The sequence below is a fragment of the Babylonia areolata genome, chromosome 7, assembly GCF_041734735.1.
Source record: "Babylonia areolata isolate BAREFJ2019XMU chromosome 7, ASM4173473v1, whole genome shotgun sequence".
NCBI lineage: Eukaryota > Metazoa > Mollusca > Gastropoda > Neogastropoda > Buccinidae > Babylonia > Babylonia areolata.
The window spans coordinates 43,708,017-43,728,139 of record NC_134882.1 but is presented as its reverse complement, the minus strand read 5'-3'; the positions used below and the strand labels follow the sequence as shown (position 1 = coordinate 43,728,139).

General features: G+C 41.8%; 1 protein-coding gene across 1 annotated transcript; it reads left to right on the top strand.

Moving 5' to 3' along the window:
* Window positions 1-19,823, top strand: LOC143284055 (START domain-containing protein 10-like). The gene is made up of 5 exons (XM_076590664.1): window positions 1-304; window positions 2,521-2,668; window positions 12,293-12,396; window positions 14,927-15,044; window positions 18,016-19,823. Exons 1-5 carry the CDS (start codon window positions 143-145, stop codon window positions 18,285-18,287), a joined length of 804 nt encoding a protein of 267 aa, XP_076446779.1. The 5' UTR covers window positions 1-142; the 3' UTR covers window positions 18,288-19,823.
* The last annotated feature ends 300 nt before the right edge of the window (window positions 19,824-20,123 follow it).

Genomic DNA, 20,123 nt, shown 5'->3' with positions numbered 1-20,123 from the left:
GCTGATTTTCAATAGGCTAGCGACTGACGGAGTCGATATCCAGGGAACACGACAAACACCTACGATTGCGACATCTCTCGTGGCTCGCTGTTGCAAACGCGAGGTGGAAAGCATAACTTAAAATATCACAGACCAGTTCACAATGACGATGCCAGTGGGGACTGTCAAAGTTGCAGAGGATTCAGATTTTAGACGGTTTAAAGAAGTATGTGATGGAAACGAAGGCTGGAAGCTGGAAGTCGACAAACAGAGAACGAAGGTGTGGACCAAGACAAACGACTTGTCAGATTTCAACATGGTCAAGGTAGGTGTTTCGCCATGTGCCTGGCTTCAGTTGCTGTTTACCCTTAAGGAATTTAGGATGCTAAAGTGGGACATTACCCCCCTGTTTGTTTGTGGCATTATTTGTCTTTGTTGTTTCTTTCAACGAAAGTTTTGAATCTTTGTAGTGAGTTATACTCGCTCCACTGACATGATCGACACACCAAACCTTTTGCTAAGCAACCTCAGTTTTAGGCACTGTGTGGCGAAGTTTTAGACTGTAAACCCAATCATCTGTTGCTTCCCGCATATGGGTCTGAGTCATGTTCTTTCACACCAAGCAAGGGAGGAAAGGGAGAGACTCGTGTAATTGTGTGTGTGTGTGTGTGTGTGTGTGTGAGAGAGAGAGAGGGGGAGAGAGAGAGAGCCCACAGTGCTTTTTTTAAATTTTTTTTTTATTGAAATAACCATTAAAATCCTTGAAAAAAGTAATAAAAACCTGCAGCTTGAAATTAACATAATTCATGAAGTTAAACTGAAGAACTATAAAACAAATCATAACCATGCACTCTCACAAGTCCATCTCCCAGTCCCTCCCTTCTGCCCCTACTTGCCTCAAGCAGACTACACCAAGATGTTTAAAAATTGAAATGGGTTTTACATATATGTACTGTATAGTGTACCCATAGCTTTCTCATTTTACAAATTATACATTTCTCCTGCCCTCTTCCCCACCCCCCACTCTAACACACTTTCACTTCCTTGTTTTTGTGAAGAGATTCAGATTGCAAAAGAAGTGTACTTTTCATTAGTATGATATATATTGTACAGTTATTAGTAGCGTGAATGAAAAGAAAAGCTTTTTTCAGAAATTAGCAAAACAAAAATCTGTGAAGATTGTTTCTTACAATTAAAAACAACATAAAACTGTGTAGATTGTTAAGATTGTTTCTTACAATTAAAAACAACATAAAACTGTGTAGATTGTTCTTACAGTTCACATGACCATAAATTTGAAAAAAATTGTTAGTATATAAAGAGACAAAACAAAAAGTTATCTTTTTACAGAATAGAGTTCTGAGCAGAGAAGTGTATTATAAATCTGTCGACAGATGAATAGATAGATAAGAGAGGGAGAGAGTTTTGTCTAAAGGTTTCCACAAGGAAAAGATTTTTTTTCAACATTCATTAGTTAAGCTGTACCATCTCATGATCTGTTTCCTTTCAAAGTATTAGTTAGGCTAAGTGTGATGCTGATCATACTTTTCGTTAAAAAATGTACTATTTTGCATTGCTTTGAGCCCTTAACCATTCATCATGTTTATTATGTTGAGCCAGTTTGGCTTTTCAAGAGTGAATCATGAAATTAAAAAAAACATATTTTATTTTAATGGATTATAGGAACATTGCTGGCACCATAACATGTTGAATTAAAAGCAAACTTTCACTTTCAGTCAGGGTCTGCCATCAAGGTTTCACTTTTTCAATTTCCGACATCTGCCATTATATGTCAGTGACTCCCAGAGGTAGATAAAGATGTGCCAGACAACCTCACCCACTGTCCTGTGATGCAATACTCCTTATAGCAGACAGTTCCTTCCACCTCCTGCCCCCTCCCTCATACACCCACCATGAGCATAGTTTTCCTCACTGGATTGATCTGTGTGACTTTGCTGCATACAAACTTTGCTGTCATCTAACTTTCTACTGAGCCAAGGTCATGTCAGATTGGTGGTATAATCTGTCTACACAACAGAATCGTGTGTTTGTTTTACACTTGTGAAGTAGTGTGTGTGTGTGAGTGTGTGTGTGTGTGTGTGTGTGAGTGTGTGTGTGTGTGTGTGTGTGTGTGCGCGCACATGTGTGTGTGTGTGTGTGTGTGTGTGTGTGTGATGGTAGAGACTTTATGAATTGTTTTCCTGACATACCATTTATGATGATATGGTAAATGGGATGAGAAATCAAAGGACATGGTCATGACCATGCAGAATGGAATTTACAAGCTTGATAGAGCTCAGCCAGTTTTCATTTGTTTTCAGACTTGTCATAGTGACTTGCCATGGTTACAACATATTGCAGGGTCCTTTTTTTCACTCTCTTCCATGATTCCTGTATTGAATCAAGCACGTATCATGGTAAAGTTTCAGTTAAAGTCCATGCCTGCCTTATTAGATAAGTGGTCAGCAACCAGTGCATAGTTCAGTGAAGTTTGACTTCCAGATAAATGGCCTTTATGTGAGTTTTTTTGTGATGTTTCAGATCAGAACAGAGTTTGACGATTTGCCGGCCTCAGTAATGTATGATGTTATACATGATCCATTGTATCGCAAGACTTGGGACCACACAATGCTTGAAGGCTGTGAGATATGTGTCATCAACCCCAACAATGACATTGGTTACTATGCAAGTAAGTGCATCTTTCCAGTTTGGGTTTTGTATAAAAAGCTTCAATTCTTGTTCTTTTTTTTGTTTTTTTTGTTTTCGCAATTTGTGTGGAAGTTATTTACTTAAAAAAACAACAACAACAGAACTGTGGATATATTTATCATGAGTGTGAAAGTTTAGTGGTTTGTACTTTACATTTCCATTAGACAAGTTTTGGATAAAAATTGTAGATGACTATGTTGTACTGGTGAAGGATAGATTGTTCAGATATCTCCTGTGTGAAGTTTCAGGGTTGTTCGAACTTGTTGTTACAAAGTTATGCAGAGAAGAAAATGGCCTGAGATTCCCAGAAGGAAGGGAACATTTAATCTCAACCGTAAATTTCAGTGCATGCTCTTACGTAGTCTTATAGTTATACATACTTGTACACACACATTTTCATGCTTGTACACATGCACACACACAGGCACACATGCACAAATGCTCGCATGCACTCATTCACAGAATCAAATGGATAAATTTCAAGTGTTAAAAGTGTAAAGAGAAGCAATGAGAGGAAAAAAACTTTAAAAGTTTTCATTTGTTTCATCATGAAAGTTTTAAGAGAGATAGACATAGGGGGAGAGCAATGGATTGCTATGTGCTGCCTGATTGTTTGATTGTTTTAAGAGAGGGGAGAATGGGGGAGGGACAAGTGACATCAATGTACAGCCAGCTTGAGCGTGTGTACCCCTTCAGTTGATCATTCACTGCAGAAGTTTGAACACATTAAACCGGTGTCAGCATACAGTGGATTGTCATAAAAGAAAAAAAAAAGCCCTGTCTACAAGGCTGCCCAAATGTTGGTAGGAAAATTATCCCTTTACACATGTATGTACAGAAGTCCACTTGTTGTTGTGTGAATAAGTGCACATAAGGGAGTTAATCCCCTGACTGCAGGCCGGGAAGAAGAAAGTGATGTGTAGCAGGCTGCTTGTTTTTCATTAAAGCCTGTGTGCAGTGGACAGGAAACACAGGCTGGACCTGCTCTGGCCCTCAACAGCCAGAACAGTGTGTGTGTGTGTGTGTGTGTGTGTTCAGGTTGGCATTGAAGCCTTGTGACCATGGATTAGAGAGGAAAATGAATGGTCACTGGCCCATGTTGTAAGAAATATTACCCAAGTGGATTCCCTTGTCCCATTCCCTCTCCTGGTGCCAGTTACATTGCTTGGTTCTAACTGTTTGACAGTTACATGTGACTAAATGCCTACGTTGACCGAACTACGCCATTGGTCAGTTCCATACTACACACAGTAGCGGGTTATGACCATACTAGGCTCTTCTGTCTGAGCAATGTAACTGGCTCCTGGTAACTGTTGGCCCCCCTCCCCCCTACCCCTCCCTTTTCCTTTCTCTTCAGTCTTTTGTCTGGCCCCAGAAGCACCTGCTCACACAGAAAACTTTTTTTTCTGTTCCCTTTCTTTTCCTTTCTTTCATTTATTGTTTTTTTTCTTCTCTTTGGCTTTTTAGTGCATGCTCAAAACACCTGCACTCGCATAACAATCTTCACACTCCAGACTTGAATTTTTTTTTTATATTCCTTTCTGTCTTCCTTCCTAATTCTTTTTCTTTGTTCCTTTACTACTTTCTTTTCTCAATTTCTTTTTTTTCTTGGAAGTTGAATGAGATCAGCACTTCTGCTGTCACTGAATGATGGTTTATTTAAATGGGGTACTTGTCTCTGGCCATTATGTATCATAGTCAGTCATGTCCGACCATGACCATCAGAACAGCAGAGGAGGCAGCTGCTGTCCCGACTGTCTTGGCTTGAATTTGATTATAGCGGAGAGTGTCTTGCCCAAGTTACATCCCCACTCTCGGCCAAGAGGGCTTTAGGATGATCCCCAAAGGTTGCAGCACTAAGAGTCAGTGCAGTCTTGCCTCCAAGTTTGAGAGTCACAGTCCTTCACAAAAGACTGAGCTGTAAACAAATTCCCGTAGCAGTTTAGAAGCTATTGATCATACAGTTCTCTCTTTGCTGTGAGCTTATGTTAATCTCTGATATAAGCTGAATGTTGACCAAGACATTACTGTTCAATTAAATGGGGAATCTGTGTCTGGCCAACCTGTATCCGAACAACCCAGTATACAGTGATGAGCTGATTCGGTGCAGTCACTGCCTGTATCACTCTGACTTATGTAAGGGAACAAGTTCAACAACCATGTACCATGCCGCTGACAGCAGAACAAGCACTTTCTGTTATCATACAGGTAATGATAACGATTCATGTCACTATAGATTAAGGGAACAACAATGAAAATGACTGTGATACAGTCATCTTTTAAGTTCCATCGACTGTTGTCGTATGGCTTATGCCTGTGCCTCGGCATTCTTTCCTTCTTTTTCTCTCCGTATTGTTTTGATGCTGTCTCAGTGTTGATTAAATCTAATCAGTGAAATATTGTTTAGCTGTCTGTTACAGAAAAGCAGCACCAGAAAATGAAGAATCTTTTATCAGTGATTAAAAGATTGTCTTGTCCTGTGTCAAAGATAAAAGTTTGAGTTCAAGCAAGTTAATGACATCAGCCAAGATTGTCCCTGAACCCTGACTTCTGTGACTAACACTGACAGTACAGTCATATCTTCTTCGAGAGTCATTGCTGTACAACCAGCATTTATGTGTGTGTGTCTGTGTTTGTGTGTATGCACATGCATGTTTGTGGTTGTGTGTTTTAAGAAGTATGAAATTAAAGAAAAAAAACTTTGATGATAAAATGCACTTGTAGCCTCAGTTTTTGCCATGCAAACACTTTCTTGGAGGGGGTGTGTTGATAGGGGTAGGAGCTAGAAAAAGATATATAGATATATATACATATACATACATACATACATACATACATACATACATACATATATATATATATATATATATATATATATATATATATATATATATATATATATATATATATATATATATATCATTATATGGGATTTGAAGGTGTGGTGGGGCAGGGGAGGGGCAGGTATTTCAGTTTGAGAAAATTGTGCCTGGTGTGTGTGTGTGTGTGTGTGTGTGTGTGTGTGTGTGTATGTATGTGTGTGTGTTAGTGTGTGTGTCACTATGTATGTGTGTTTCAGTATCTTAGCCTTTCTCTCTTCACGCACATACACGCGCACACATACATATATGGTCTCTTTCCTGAATCCCTGAGCCCTTTGAAATTATGTCCTGAATTGTGAGCAAAATTAGCAACAAAACATCGTAAGTCATCACGAGCCCACAGTCACGGAAGGGTCGTGTGACCTAGCGACTGCAGACAAACCGAGATCTTTTTGATGAGTGAGACTTGTCAGGAGCCAGGGAGGCTAGGCGTGTGATTGATTGATTGTTACATTGGAGGGCTGTTGGTGTGGGTCTCATTGTCCTGTGGTTGTCTTTCCAGTAATGACGTCATTTGGAATAGATTCATCACTGTCACCAGTTCGCCATATGCCACTTTGAGAAAGCTTCTTTTGTCAAGTGAAATGATTTTGCCCTTTCTTTTACCTGTACTTTCCATATAGTGAAACAGCATGGAAACTTGGAATCTAAAAAATGAAGATGTTACGGTGATGATAGTATTTACGTTATTCCATTACACATGTACATGCTTGCAAAACCTGAAAAGGAAGGTGGAGAGATCGTGTTATTGTGTTGATACATGAAACTTTAAAAAAAGGTGTTTCTCAAGGTTTTTCTAAACTTATTTAGCAGGCTGTCAAAAGTTAGGTAGCTATTTTGTTTTTGTTTTTGTTGTTGTTGGTTAATTTACTTCATGTCTGTTCACACAAGTTGATGATATTAGACTTTAGATACATGAATATTGGTATAATGCCATTGATGGATACCCATATGATAATATGAAGCTCAACAAAAAAATAGAGGTATTTTATTGTATTGTATTGTATTGTATTTTAATCTTTTATTGTATTATATACTTGAAGATATGATAAAATCATTTACATTTGTTATCCTTCTGCTATACAGTAGAATGCTATTACTGGATACCTATATATGATGCTTAAACTGAGTTGCACTGATTATAGACACGCTTCAGCTTTTGGCTGCTATACTGTCAGAACAACTGTGAACAAATCATTACCCATTGTCCATGTGTTGCTGATAGCACTGCCGTGTATCAGTCCGGACAATACAGTAATACTGATAATACCATTACTGCAAGGAGTGATTGGAACTACTGCTATGAGCACAGCGCGAGTTGATCCCTTAAGTCAACAGGTGGTGGACAGTCAATGAGCTCAGCAAGATATGCTGATTTTGACCATGTTGAATCATGCCTTTTCTTACCGGAGTCCTTGTGATAAAGGTTGATAACTTCTAAGGATAGCTAGTACTAGTAGTAGGTACAAAGTGTGAGAATATTGACAGCATTAAGTCAGCAATGATAAAGTAGTAGCAGTAGCTTTTATAACGACCACCAGTATCAGTTACACAAACAACATGTGTTGAATGTAAACTTGAGCTATCTGACTTAACTTACAGGATGCATACAGAAGCAACAAAAGCAAGAAAACCAACAAGAAAGCAAAAGCACCATCACTTTGTGCTGATATCTAATACATCATGTCTTTTGGCTTGTAGACAGGCATAAAAATAGCTAATCTTTGTGTCCCTTTCTCTAAAGCCACTTGGAATCTTGATGTCCTCTTTTTACATTCATTATCAATTGTTTCTCTTGTTCAGTTAACAACTTCCCTTTTATGAAGTCCATTAAATAATTTCCTTTAGTTTAATGGTAATTCTGTTATTCAGTATATATATAAAGTCATCATCGATTCCATCCTCCATAATTATACCCTGTTTCCACAAACTCACTATACAACTCCCCTTCCTCTCCTTCCTTTCTAATTCATTTATTTTTAAATGATGTCATTGAAATGTGAAAATTGATACTTTGTCATTCACCCCTGGGGGTTTACAGCCTCAGCGGGCTTGCTGCCATACTGAAGGGAAACATAGGAGATACGCTGAAATCAGCCATTGTTTCATCCAAAATGACTCGTGTGGACACAGCTGGAAATACTGTAGAAGTCAGTTTCTTTTGCTTGCAGGTTATGTGTGTGTGTGTGTGTGTGTGTGTGTGTGTAGAATTATAGAAACCTTTCAACACGAGAGCTTTGCTAGGGTCAGTGGCTGAATGAGTTAACTAAGGGTCTGTAATCAGCAGTATGTGTGACGGAACATTAAATGAAATTCCAAACAGGACATTGCCTATCAACGGTACTTGGAGTTGGACTCTGTGATATTGTATAATACTGCTAATGATGGTGGACGAAAAGAGTATTGTATGTTTGTCAGTAAGAGCAGAGAGTGTGCACATGACACATCTCCATGGTTATGCTGATCCACTCGACTTTGGCACAGATCCGTTCACAGGCACTTGTAGTGTTCAGTGATTGGGGTTTCCGGAGGCATGGGGTGTGACTGGGACAGTGACACTACAGACAATGAGCGCCCACATGAAATGTCAGAGGGTACAGGCACAGATAGCTGTCAGAACCATTTCAAGTGGGTTGTTAATGTTAGGTCACAGCCCACTGGAGTGGAGTCCAGAGCACTACTTCCTGGGTCTGGGTGCTGTTGTCTGCTGTGTGGGAGAGCAGCCAGTCAGGCCATGGGTTATACAGCCTTTGTGTGGGCTAGTTAGTTATTCTACTGTTTCTTGGAAGAGTCTTTCTTTGTTGCTGAGCATTTGTATTTCATCCCAATTACTGCTTCTCTACCATTCTGGGAAGACTGTTTTAAGAGCACAGGATTCCTTTACAGCTCAGTCTTTTGTGAAGGAGTATGACTCTCAAACTGGGAGGCAAGATTGCAATACCACAGTGCTGCAGCCTTGGGCACTAACTGGCCTTTGGGGATCATCCCAACACTGTCTGTCTGAAAGCCTTCTCGGCCAGCAGAGGGGAAATGTAACTTTGGCAAGACACTCATCGCTATAATCACATTCTAGCCCAGATACTATTGTATCGGATGAAATGACATCAGGGTAAAGGAAAGTCAGTGCTTCTGTGCAAAGTTAGTATTGGGTGTCATGAGCCATACACCAGAGCATGAGAGAGAGAAAATAAGAGATCAAGTGAACGAGAGAAAGGGATAGAGAGAGAGAGGGGGAGGTAGTTCAGTTATTTAATTCACCAGCTCCATTCATCCTTAGAGTTACAAGTGAATGATATAGATTGACATGCTTAATCAGTGGAAAGAGACTAAATATTTCTCTATGAAACATTAACATTCATGATTTAAAGTTTTGAATTAGTCCCCAAGTGTTTGACATCTTTTTTTTCTTTGAAAAGAAATTTAATCAATCCAGGGAAAAAACTGCAGCACACAAACCAACATGCATACACCCCTGTCCCTCCATTTCTACACATGCTCGCACCCTTTCATCACCCCTTCTCACATCACACACGAAAAAGGTACACATACATTGTTTTCAGCTTGCCAAATGTTCCCTCAAGAAACACTGTACTGTTGGGTAGAAAGTCTGTAGAGAAGCAGCAGCATTGAACACTTGCAATGCACAGTTGAAATCCAGGTAATGAAAACTGTCACACATAAACAGTGTGGCCTACCTCTGAGACAGATGTTCCAGCCAGTGTACACTTTCTTTCTGCTCTTCACTTTCTTCTGGTACTGGAGTGTTGATGATGACATCTGTCATGCCCACTTTTGAATGGATGGTATTCTATATTTCCTCAGGTAATAAACATAATTCTGTTGGGTGGAGGGGCAAGAGGGAGGTTGTATGAAAGAAAAGAATCATATCATCATGTATTTATTTTACATTTTATTGAAGCCCAGTTAGAATGAAGACACTGTTTGGAGAAAAATTGCAGTTTGTTTTATAATGTGGGTCAGGGTGGTTGCCGGGTTGTCGATGTGGAAAATGACAAGATGTTTATGCAGCAAGGTGCACGGTGAAGCAGAAAAACGTGTGCAAGCTGTATTGATCCTGCCCTCAGGGTAATCATGTCGCGGGGACGGGTGAGTGTGAGGGGGGCGGAGGGGGCGTGCGGGGAGTGGAAATAGGGGGGATGGGTTGGGAGTGTTGTGGGTGGCAGAGAGAGAATGGATGAATTATGAATGGATTTTGGATGGGAAGAACAGCGATGACTGTTTCATTGTGTGGCATGCATCACCTGTGACTGGTGATTGTGACTTAGGGCGAGGACTGCAGCTCAGAGCATGGTGGAGAGATTTGGGTCCATCATGTGGCAGAGGTTGAACATTTCTGTGAGGTGGGAGTGAGTGGGGCAAGTGGGGATACCCTGGGGAAAATGTGTGAGGAAGAGATAGAAAAAGAAAAAAGAAAAAAAAAATCAAAAGCAAACAAAAGAGAAACAACCCCAACACACACACACACACACAGAGAAAATGGAAAAAAAACACCCAAGCCCCCCCCCCCCCCCCCCCCCACAAAAAAAAAAGGTGATTATGTGAAACCCAACCCAAGGACTGATGTGGACTTGGTGTGTGTGCTTTGAGTGTGCTGCTGTTAGTTGTTCAGTCACGACAGGCCTTTGGAGAAAATGTCGCTCTCTGTCTGTATGTTGGTTCCTCTCATTGCAGCACATTGGGTTTCTGTCTTATTATTATTTTTATTTATGTTTAAAAAAAAAATGTTTTGATTACTTTAGTTTGCTTCTGACACTAGAGGCAGTGTGTGTGTGTGTGTGTGTGGAGTGGGGGGGGAGGCTTGTGGGGGGTGGGGGGGGGGGGGCATGCTTGAATGTGAGAGCTTGATGTGAGTGAGTATGTGTTCATTCTTCAGTTTAACATCATTCCATTAAAAGTGATATTTGATGGTTTGTGTGTGTGCCTGCGTGCATGTGTGCATGCACATGTTTTTGTATGCATCAGCAGAAGCATGAGTGTGCAAGGGTTGGTCCTTGTGTCTTTGCATTGCTTTGGGTTTCAAGCCTTTTATTTTTTCTTCGGAAAGTAGCGCATCAGAAAGAGAAAAGAAAGAATAGTCACAGAGAGAGAGTGTGGTTGGGAGGGAGCCTTTAGGTATGATATTATGATGAGTTCAAAATAAGAAATCAGTAGTACAATGGTTTGGGGATGACTGTCTCCAGTGGGATTGTAAGTGACTAGATTTGGTTGGAATAAGTTGGAGTTTGAGTACTGTCAGACTTTGTGTCTCTGAGGTTGATATGACTGATGGGCAATGAGATCAAATATTACAGCAGCCATCCAGCATCCAGTTACCTCCTGTGACAGTGGAACAGACATTTCAGTGAGAGATTAAATTGTCATCATTTGGTAGTGGGGATAATAATGAATAATGATAATCATAATCATGATATTGATATACATTTGTCTAGCGCTCTTTCATAATTATACATTTGTACAGCTTTCTTTCTCTCTAAGAGCTCATGGGGCTTTACATGAAAGAAAAAGTCACAAATTACATGAACCCCTCATGACCACTCTCTGTCTTCTCTCCCTCTCTCACCCCCACCCCCTGCACCCCCTCCCTGCACCCCCCACACCCCGTCTTATTCCTTATACATGCAAAGTAAGTTGGCAGGTATGGGGTAGGGTTGAAGTAGAAAACCAGAAAACCCAGAGTGCTTACATGTAAGTTTTGAAAAGATAAGTTTTTAGTTGAGACCGAAAGGTAGAGATGGGGTCAGATGAACGGATATGATGTGAAAGTTTTTTTTTGTTTCCCCCCCCCCCCACCCCCCAGATATGAGGATCAGCAAAGAGGAAAGAGCATTCACCATAGTTTCTTGTACTGACAGAGGAATTTTCAGCAGGTAGCAGTCGGAGGAAGAGCAGAGAGTTGTTGAGGGGGTGTAAGCACTGATGAGGTCAGAGAGATAAGGGACAGCTGGATGGTCAGAGAGATAAGGGACAGCTGGATGGTCAGTCACAGTGGTGCCCTGTCAGCACACTGCTCTGTAGGATCTGTGGTGTGACTTCACCAGTTCATGTTGGGGGAATGATGGAAAGTTTCTTCTTCTTTTCTTTCTTTTTTGCAGCCTTCCAGATCAATATTAACGTGTGGGGACTTCTTACCCCTCCATGAGAATGTATTGACCAAACTGCAAGCATGCATGTTAGCTGTGATACTTGCAGCAAGGATCCTGAAATCCATGTGTGTGTATTTGGCTTATTGGAACATGGACATTCCCTGCATGCACCCCTCTATCACCCCCAGTTAGAACAACAACAACAATGGGCTATGGCTGCAAAACAAATACACCCGTCTCTTTCCAACAGTTATAGCACCAACAACATTAGATTAATAGACCATGGCTGCAAAACAAACACAGTTTCCCCCAAACAACAATAATAACAAGCACAGACTGAGGCTGTATAAATCAGTTTGCCAGTAAAAAGTAAGTAAAGTAAAAACAGCTGTACACACACAAAAGAGCCTGTCTGTAGATCATGATATGTGGTTACTAACCAGCCATCTGTGCTTACACTGACCACAACAACCCCATCCCCAGGATGACTGAAATGGTCCTTGTTGTGCTGACGGACGAACAACATATTCAATTACACATTGCTGCCCAAGAATGAAAACCCCCATCTGAGGAATATTGGAGGTTCATTATTAATATGTTTTTTTGTCTCTTCCACAGTCAAATGTCCACCCCCCTTGAAGAACCGAGATTTTGTCACGCAGCGGTCCTGGTTAGACACGGGCAACGAGAAGGTCATTTTCAATCACTCCGTCAATCATGCTGTGAGTATTGCAAACTTGTGTATGTTTTTATGACTTATAATTTTTGTTGTTGTGACATTATTGTTTATCAGGATGAATCTGAGAGAGAGAGAGAGAGGGTTGGTGGGGGGGTATGTGTGTGGGGGGAGGGGGGGGGGGAGAGTGGCAACTAGAAAATCATGTTCAACCTTTCTGTCAATGATGCTTTGAGTATTGGAAACCAGTCTATGTTGTTATGACTCATTAATGTTTTTGTTATGACTTATTTAGTTTTTATCGGGATGAATCTTAGAAAGAGAGAGAGAGAGGGGTGTGTGTGTGTGTGTGTGTGTGGAGGGGGGGAGGGGGGGGCGGAGAGAGATATATAGAGAGGCAATGAGAAAATCATCTTCAATCACTCTGTCATTCATACTGTGAGTATCAGAAACCTGTATGTTGTTATGACATTTTTTTTGTTTTTGTTATGACTTATTAATTTTGATCAGGGTGAATCTTAGAGGGAGAGGGAGTGAGTGAGTGAGTGGGAGTTCTCTGTACAGGTATGCAGCTGTGAATGGCAGTGTTTAGTGAAAAGAAGTGTGGGTACGGGTGTGCAGTTGAGAGTGAGGTGGTGGTGGGGGAAATAGCTGTGCCCATGTATGTGCTCATTTGCATGCATTGTTCTTGTGCGTGCGTGCGTGCGTGCTTGCGTGCGTCCGTCCATGTGTGTGTGTGTATGTGTTTATGGATAAGTGTGCATGTGTTGTGTGTGTATGTCTGTGTGTGTGTTTGTGTGTGTGTGTGTGTGTGTGTGTGTGTGTGAGTGTGCATGTGTGTGTGTTTGTGTGTGTGTGTGTGTGTGTGTGTGTGTCTCTCTCTCTCCCCCTCTTTCTCCCTCCCCTTGTAGTGCAGTGACAGCTGTGACAGGAAGTGGGGTGGAGGTATGTGTACAGTCCTGTTCGTGGTCTCCACAGAACAGCAGGCAGGCAGCAGCTTGCTTGGCTGGCTCTTGCTTCAGAATTGTCAACTGGGGACAGGGCGGGGAAAAAATGGGTTGGTGTGTGGGGGTGGGGGTGGGGATGGGAGGGTAGGATGGGCACTTTAGGTGCTGGAGGGGTGTGTGTGTGTGTGTGTGTGTGTGTGTGTGTGTGTGTGTGTGTGTGTGTACTCATAGAATTAGTGGCAGTAGCATGGTCTCTATGCATGAATATGTGTGTGTGTTTGCTTTTAAATATGGATATATGTGTGTTATGTTGTATATTTGAATGTGTGTGTGTGTGTGTGTGTGTGTGTGTGAAAACACCTTATGTATTTGGAACACACACAGTATAAAAAAACAACAACATATCAACCAAACCACCCCCACAAAAAAACAACAACAACAACAAAAAACCTAACACACAGACACACAGCAAAACAACACACACAGACACAAACACAGACACACACACAGACACACACACACACAGACACACACACACACACGCACACACAGACAGTGACACACACACACACACACACACACACACACAGACACTCGCACACACACAAACACACACACACACAGACAGAGCAAAACAACACACACACACACACACAGACACACAGACAGTGACACAGACAGTGACACACACACAGACACAGACACACACACACACACACACACACACACACACACACACACACACACACACACACACACACACACAGCAAAACAACAGACACACACACACACACACACACACACACACACACACACACACACACACACACACAGAGCAAAACAACAGACACACACACACACACACTCACAGCGAAACAAAACAAAACAAAACAAAAAAGCGAAAAAATCAGAAAACAACAAGGATGACAACAAAAAGCTCTGCCTCTTAGTCTTATTTCTGTGAGACTGTTCAACAGACTTTGAAGCGTGGGATAAATATATGCAACATATGCAACACGCTCACATTCACACTCATCATAAAAAAATACATGCACTCACATGATCGAACACTGATCAAGCACCCAGCCTTCTTTCATATGACCTATTTATTGCATCACCCTTTGACCCCATTGACGTGACACACTGACACTTATTCACACACACCAGAACAATAAATAACCCTTGAACGCTCACACACTGATCAAGCACTCAGACATCTTCTTTTACATACGATCTGTTTATTGCATCAGCCTTTTCACTCCATTGACGTGAGAGGCTGTTCAGCCTGAAGTTTTGTGTCGGCAGAAATGACTCCATTGATGGAGACGTACTTAACTCACTCAGTACGGCCAGTCCTCTCTTCTCCTCTACACAGACCCCTCGGATGTCCAGTGGGTGTCTGAATGACCCAACCTTAAGCTTCCGTCGTCAGAATTGTGGTATTCTTTGTCAACATTCACCTCTTCAGTATAAGAGCCTTCCACTTGCAATGTTTTGATGATGGTAATTGGGGTGAAACGCTGTTAACGTCGTCTCTTTCGCCATTCGTATGGAGAGAGTTAACCTTTTGTGTGTGGTAGGGAAGACTCCATTGACAGACACACATTTGCCTTTTTTTTATATTGGCAGAAGCGGCCGGTGAAGAAGGGGATGATTCGAGGCATCTCCTTCCTGACAGGTTACCTGATCCGCCACATTAACGACCACAGCTGTCAGCTCACCTACGTCACCCAGTCAGACCCCAAAGGTGAGTTGTGTTTCTTTGTGGGGATCTGGGGAGCGAGGGGAGTGCTCAGGCAAGATATCAATCAGTCGCCTGTCACCAACTGAACCCACAGCCTGGTGTCTTGACTGCTGTTTTTGTCTCTCTCTCTCTCTCTCTGTCTCTCCCTCCCTTTTTTTTTGTGTCTGTCTCTCACTTCACAGGAACAAAGCCACATGTAATTCGTTGCTTTGTCAGAGCTAGCTCTTGATTATATGTATATGTGTGTGTGCGTGTGTGTGTGTGTGCATGTGTGTGTGCGTGTGCGCGCGTGTGTGTGTGGGGGTGTGGTTTTTTTTTTGGGGGGGTGTGTGGGTAAGGGTAATTGAGGCTGGAAACTTATGTTATTTATAGACTCATGTGTGTTAACAAAAGTCTGTAATCACCCAGTCTCAGGTTTGCATGTGTGTGTGTGTGTGTGTGTGTGTGTGTGCGTGCGTCTTTGTGTGCATCTGTGTGTGTGTGTGCGCACGTGTCTGTATGTGCGTCTGTGAGTGTGTGTTGTGTGTGTGCGCGTGTGTGTCTGTGTCTGTGTAGGTGTCAGTCTCTGTGTGTGTGTGTGTGTGTGTGTGTGTGTGTGTTGGTGCATTGAAAGGTACATTTGTGTTCATCAGGCCTGTCAAGGCCTGCATTGTGGCACTTCTCAACTCAACAACACTTTACACAACAACCTGTGTCTCTCATGCATTGTGCCATTACTCTGCTGACTGTTCATCCATGTGCCATTATTCTGCAGACTGCATGTCCACTTCACACAGCAGTCTCTGTTTATCAGGCATTAGGGAAGGTGTGCAGGCCTGCTTTCATCGGTTTTTCATTGGGGTTCCCTGGCTATTTTTAGAGAGAACCGTGTGTGCATGCACATCTCCATTTCCTTTTTTTCCAGGTCACCGAAAGGCAAAAATTTTGCCGTGGAAATTGCAGCTCTGATGAAATAATTTTGAACATATTCGGTGACTGTTTTTGCAAGTTTACAAGCCATTTTTGGTTTTATAGGCTCGTAATTACACCCATTATTTGCTTTTGTCTTCTGTGTTTACTTGTCATGTATCTGCCATTACGTATTTGAACTGATCCATTTATAAACTCTGCTGAAAAGTTGTCTGAACAAAAGCAGTGCACACCCAGAGAACCCAGTATGGTGGTGAGCTGTGCATGTCATCATATGACCTACTTCTTGCTCTGTGAGCGATGAAAAGTCCACCATGAAAGCGGGCTACGCACCCTGCCTTTTGTGGCACTTCTCTACAGACTGTGTGTCCACTTTACACAGCAACCTCCATTTCTCAGGCACTGTGGTGTGGCACTTCTCTGCAGACTGTATGTCCACTTTACACAGCAACCTCTGTTTCTCAGGCATTGTGGTGTGACACTTCTCTACAGACTGTATGTCCACTTTACACAGCAACCTCTGTTTCTCAGGCACTGTGGTGTGGCATTTCTCTGCAGACTGTACGTCCACTTTACACAGCAACCTCTGTTTCTCAGGCATTGTGGTGTGACACTTCTCTACAGACTGTATGTCCACTTTACACAGCAACCTCTGTTTCTCAGGCACTGTGGTGTGACACTTCTCTACAGACTGTGTGTCCACTTTACACAGCAACCTCTGTTTCTCAGGCATTGTGGTACTTCTCTACAGACTGTACGTCCACCTTACACAGCAACCTCTGTTTCTCAGGCATTGTGGTGTGGCACTTCTCTACAGACTGTATGTCCACCTTACACAGCAACCTCTGTTTCTCAGGCACTGTGGTGTGGCATTTCTGTGCAGACTGTATGTCCACTTTACACAGCAACCTCCATTTCTCAGGCACTGTGGTGTGGCACTTCTCTACAGACTGTATGTCCACTTTACACAGCAACCTCCATTTCTCAGGCATTGTGGTGTGACACTTCTCTACAGACTGTGTGTCCACTTTACACAGCAACCTCTGTTTCTCAGGCATTGTGGTACTTCTCTACAGACTGTACGTCCACCTTACACAGCAACCTCCATTTCTCAGGCATTGTGGTGTGGCACTTCTCTACAGACTGTATGTCCACTTTACACAGCAACCTCTGTTTCTCAGGCATTGTGACACTTCTCTACAGACTGTATGTCCACTTTACACAACCACCTCTGTTTCTCAGGCATTGTGACACTTCTCTACAGACTGTACGTCCACTTTACACAGCAACCTCTGTTTCTCAGGCACTGTGGTGTGACACTTCTCTACAGACTGTATGTCCACTTTACACAGCAACCTCTGTTTCTCAGGCATTGTGACACTTCTCTACAGACTGTACGTCCACTTTACACAACCACCTCTGTTTCTCAGGCATTGTGACACTTCTCTACAGACTGTACGTCCACTTTACACAGCAACCTCTGTTTCTCAGGCACTGTGGTGTGACACTTCTCTACAGACTGTATGTCCACTTTACACAGCAACCTCTGTTTCTCAGGCATTGTGACACTTCTCTACAGACTGTATGTCCACTTTACACAACCACCTCTGTTTCTCAGGCATTGTGACACTTCTCTACAGACTGTACGTCCACTTTACACAGCAACCTCTGTTTCTCAGGCATTGTGGCACTTCTCTACAGACTGTACGTCCACTTTACACAGCAACCTATGTTTCTCAGGCACTGTGGTGTGACACTTCTCTACAGACTGTATGTCCACTTTACACAGCAACCTCTGTTTCTCAGGCATTGTGGTGTGACACTTCTCTACAGACTGTACGTCCACTTTACACAGCAACCTCTGTTTCTCAGGCATTGTGGTACTTCTCTACAGACTGTACGTCCACTTTACACAGCAACCTCCATTTCTCAGGCACTGTGGTGTGACACTTCTCTACAGACTGTGTGTCCACTTTACACAGCAACCTCTGTTTCTCAGGCACTGTGGTGTGGCACTTCTCTACAGACTGTATGTCCACTTTACACAGCAACCTCTGTTTCTCAGGCAACCTCCCCGCCTGGGCCATCAACAAGCTGACCCGAATCATGGCGCCCAAGGTCATCAACCGCATCTACAAGGCCGCCAAGAACTACGGCACCTGGAAGCAGAAGAATCGACCCGAGTACAAGCCCTGGCTGTTTCCGGAGCAGATGATGTCAGAGCTGCCGAGGTACGACCCTGCTGACATCGAGGAGTTTGACATGGCCGCCTCGTCAGACTCTCTTGAAGAGACGGGAGAGATGCAAGAGGGAGATGTGAAGGATGACGATTTATGAAACCCAGTATAGCGTTACTGTTATGTTCTCTTTTTTTTTTTAATTTCTTTTTTTTTTTTTTTTTTTTTTTAAGAGTGATGTGGTATTTTTTGAAATTGGTGTTTGTTTTGATCATGTTGAGTAACAATATGATTTTTTTTTTGAGGGGGTGGGAGTTTGTGTGTCTGGTACTTTGTGATGCCGTTGTTGAAAAGTGTGTGTGTGTGTGCATACTTTGGGACCATACTTAGTTGTTGTTTTTTTGTCATTTGGTTTAGATATTGATTGTGAGGTGGTGTTTTTTTTTTTTTTTTATAATAATTTATTATACAACATTGCTGGACAGTTGTGCAGTTTGTGGTTGGGAGGAGCATTGACCGGCCGACATGCCGATTAATTTTCCATATTATATTACTTACTTAGGATGACAGGTCATTTGAAATGAAAGGGAATTTCTCAGTCAGTGAGAGGACCATCCTTTCTGTCTGTTATGTTTGTTGTGGTGGGATTATTGGGTATTTTGGTAAGTGCATTATAGTATATTGATTGTTTGTCATCTGAATGGTCCCACATTCAACTTGGAGATGTAATTATGGATGTCAGTAAGGACTGGGGAATGTTATTAGGAAATGTCATTAGGAATGTCATTAGGGAATGGGAATGTCACTAGGGATTGGGAATATCATTAGGAATATCATCGGAAATGCCATTAGAGAATGGAAATGCCATTAGGGATCTGTTTAAAAGTTTTTATCCTGAGTGGGTTGAAGGTGACGTAGATGGTGTGTTTCAAGTTTGTCATCCCCGTGTGATGTAATGTGATTAAAGCTGTCAAGCTGTGTCACACTGTCACAGTGATGTGCTGATTTTTTCTCTCTTTGATGTGAATTTGACCTGAAGTTTGTTTTCTCAAGTCCATGTTTTTTTTATTTGTTGTTTTTAGTTTGCATTTACACTTGTTTTTTTTGTGTTTTTTTTTTTGTGTTGAACATTTGTTATATATTGAAGTAATGTTTTCATCATATCTATGGTATTCGGTTGGCTAATAAGGCTGTGTCATTCATGGATGAAATTTCTTCTTTCAACTGGAAGTATAGAATTTATTAGAAATCATGTTTGTAAAGCACAACTGTTCAAGTGGCCACAGGTGTGTGACTTGTGTGCATGTACTCATGGAACCGATGGCTGGTGCATGAGGTCTGTGCATGAATATGTGTGTGTGTGTTTTTTTTCAATTAGGTATAGATATGTGTGTTATGTTGTGAATTTGAATGTGTGTGTGTGTGTGTGACTGTGTGTGTGTGTGTCTGTTTGTCTGTGTGTATACATGTGTAAATGTGTGCATGTGTGCGTGCATGTTTAAAACCAAGCTGTTACAATGTTCCACTGCTGGTTGTATTCTGTGATCTGCTAATAGTCATACCCTTGCTTCAACAGTTTGTTTATCTTAACATGTTTCCTCTTTTTGCTGTTTGTTTCTCACACTGGTTTTGGTGATTGCAATCTGTGCTTTAGCTGGTTAAAAACAACAACTTATTGCAGTCTGTGCTTTAGCTGGTTAAAAAAACAACAACTTATTGCAGTCTGTGCTTTAGCTGGTTAAAAAAAAACCTATTGCAATCTGTGCTTTAGCTGGTTAAAAAAAAAAACCAAACTTATTGCAATCTGTGCTTTAGCTGGTTAAAAAAACACCCTATTGCAGTCTGTGCTTTAGCTGGTTAAAAAAACCAAACTTATTGCAATCTGTGCTTTAGCTGGTTAACCCTTTCGCTGCCAGGAAAATAAGATTTAAGTGAAATCTATTTGCCAGGTTTTTTTCACAAAAAACGGGTATAAATTTTCAAAAAATTCTGTGCT

Bases quoted from the DNA above. Each gene is read 5' to 3' on its own strand.
- LOC143284055 (XM_076590664.1), top strand. From the start codon at position 143: ATGACGATGCCAGTGGGGACTGTCAAAGTTGCAGAGGATTCAGATTTT. The intron at 305-2,520 runs GTAGGTGTTTCG...GTGATGTTTCAG, and splicing joins CAGATTTCAACATGGTCAAG to ATCAGAACAGAGTTTGACGA. The intron at 15,045-18,015 runs GTGAGTTGTGTT...TCTGTTTCTCAG, and splicing joins CACCCAGTCAGACCCCAAAG to GCAACCTCCCCGCCTGGGCC.